General features: G+C 52.1%; 1 protein-coding gene across 1 annotated transcript in view; it reads right to left on the bottom strand.

Annotated features, from left to right (window-relative positions):
- Positions 1 to 225, bottom strand: part of RNASEH1 (ribonuclease H1) — a 17,547-nt gene extending 17,322 nt beyond the window's left edge. The window contains exon 1 of the mRNA XM_019520707.1: positions 75 to 225. Coding sequence (XP_019376252.1) covers positions 75 to 187 — 113 coding nt within the window. The 5' untranslated portion in view covers positions 188 to 225. The remainder of the gene's footprint in view (positions 1 to 74) is intronic.
- Positions 226 to 2,008: the final 1,783 nt, after the last annotated feature.

Raw genomic sequence — 2,008 nt, 5'->3', positions numbered from 1 at the left:
AGGGGGAGGGGAAGGAGGAGGAGAAGGAAGGGGCAGGGGCAGGGGCAGGGGCGGCGCTCTAGGGCCTGACTCACCACGTGCCATAGACGCCCGTGCGTCGGCCCGTGCGCACCGCGTAGAACATCCCGCCGCCGCCTCTGGGGACGAGACAAGGACGGAGGACCGCCGCAAGCAGCCGCCGCAGCATAAGGAAGGCACTGTCCCGCCCCCCTGTATCCGTCCCGCCGCCTGCCCCTCCCCCCACCCCCGCGCGTCCGGCCTCGCACACTGCGCAGGCGCGGCTCCCGCGGCGCAGACGCAGTACAGACCTCCCGCTCGTAAGCCTCTCGTATCAACCTCTTCCTGGTTCCGTGGCACCGTCTGGGCCGCGCCTTGAGACGCATGCGTAGTGCTGCTTCAAGCTTCCGCGTACGGTCCGAGTTGAGAATCACGTGGCTGAGGGGAAGATGCCTCCTACGGGTTCTCTTGCTACAGGGCCGGAGTGGGGCCAAACTGAATGAAAAAGCGGTTTCCTTTCTAAAATCGGTTTTTAAAATGGTGGTGAAGTGGTTTCTCTCTTTTTTAATTTTTTTTAAATACGGGAGGTGTAGAGGGAGGCCCCCAGTACAGACGGCATCCTCCTCTCCCCCGGGGGTACCAGGTGTGGTTCAAGCAGATCTCAAGGGCAGTGTTGCCAGCTTTCATGATTTTTGGTGTTGTTCTTAAAAGTCTGTGCTTTGGGAATGTGAAAAACTTAGATCTTTCTTACCTATCTAGATGCAGATATTTCTCTCGGTGGCTGGCTGGCTCGCTCTCTTTAAGAGAGAGAGAGATAAAAGAGTTAAGTTTTTCACATTCCCAAAGCATGGACTTTAAGAACAACACCAAAAATCATGAGAGTTGGCAGCCCTGCAAGGGGCCCAGGGCTGGGGTTTCTCTGGGAGGGGGTGTAGTGTCTAGTGTTGCCTATCACCACCTCTTACCTTGTTCTCCAAGATCATTTACTAAGTCTGAGAGAGCTTCTGGCTGCAGTACTGGTGAAGAAAACCTTGAAAAGGCCAAACAAGTGGCACAGACCTGAGTCTGGCAGGGCCAACCAGCTGGCCCCTCCACATCAATGGCTGTGTCTACGCATTCATTAATGTGCAGTAGTTACTGCATATTTAATTTAGTACTTGCTTAATGAAGTACTAAGTAACTACAGTACTAAAAACAGTAACTAGAGTTACTGCGCAGTAGTGCTGGCAAATGCCTTTTTATGGAGACGCTACTGTGCAGCAGCTTAATAATACTGCTCAGTAGCTTATTAGCACAGTCCGTGCTGTGACTTGCTACTGCTCAGTGTTATTGGAGTGCTGCGCATTAAGCATCTCATGTAGATGCGCCTACTGGGTGTTAACACAGCAGCAGTTAAAATCCTGGGGCTGGAAGAGGCTGCCAGAATCCATCTAGGCCAGGGACAGGCAATTATTTTGGGTGGAGGGCCGCTTACTGAGTTTTGGGAAGCCGTCAAGGGCCACATGATAGGCAGCCAGGGGCAGATAAATATTAATTTTCTAAATTTTTTAGGGGCCCCGCGAGTCAGATAGAATGGCCTGGCGGGCTGCATCTGGCCCCCGGTCCGCATTTTGCCCACCCCTGATCTAGGCCAACCCCTGCCTGAAGCAGCAGCATCCCTACCCAAACTATCCCATACAAAACCGTAATCTAAACTCTTAGTAAAACTACCATCAACACAAGAAATAGCACCCTCACCTGTCACAGGTCAAGCAGGGGGACCGTGGCAACCAACATCCTGCTTCTGTAAAAGGTTAATATCCATGAAGATATCCTGGATAAAGGGCCATGTCCCTTGCTGCACAGGAAGGCAAAAAGCCCCACAGTCCGTACCAATCTGACCTAGGGGTAAAATTAGTTCCTGACCCCAAAATATGGCAATTGGTCTGAACCTGAGTGGGGACCACATTAGCACTGCCAGTTATATACATTCAAAACTCACTCAATATGCCTCCCCTAAATCATGAGATTG

Source organism: Gavialis gangeticus, unplaced genomic scaffold (assembly GCF_001723915.1).
Source record: "Gavialis gangeticus isolate Ggan-Ray unplaced genomic scaffold, GavGan_comp1, whole genome shotgun sequence".
In the NCBI taxonomy this organism is placed as follows: domain Eukaryota; kingdom Metazoa; phylum Chordata; order Crocodylia; family Gavialidae; genus Gavialis; species Gavialis gangeticus.
Note: the sequence above shows the minus strand (reverse complement) of the source record. Positions and strands in the feature narration are given on the sequence as shown.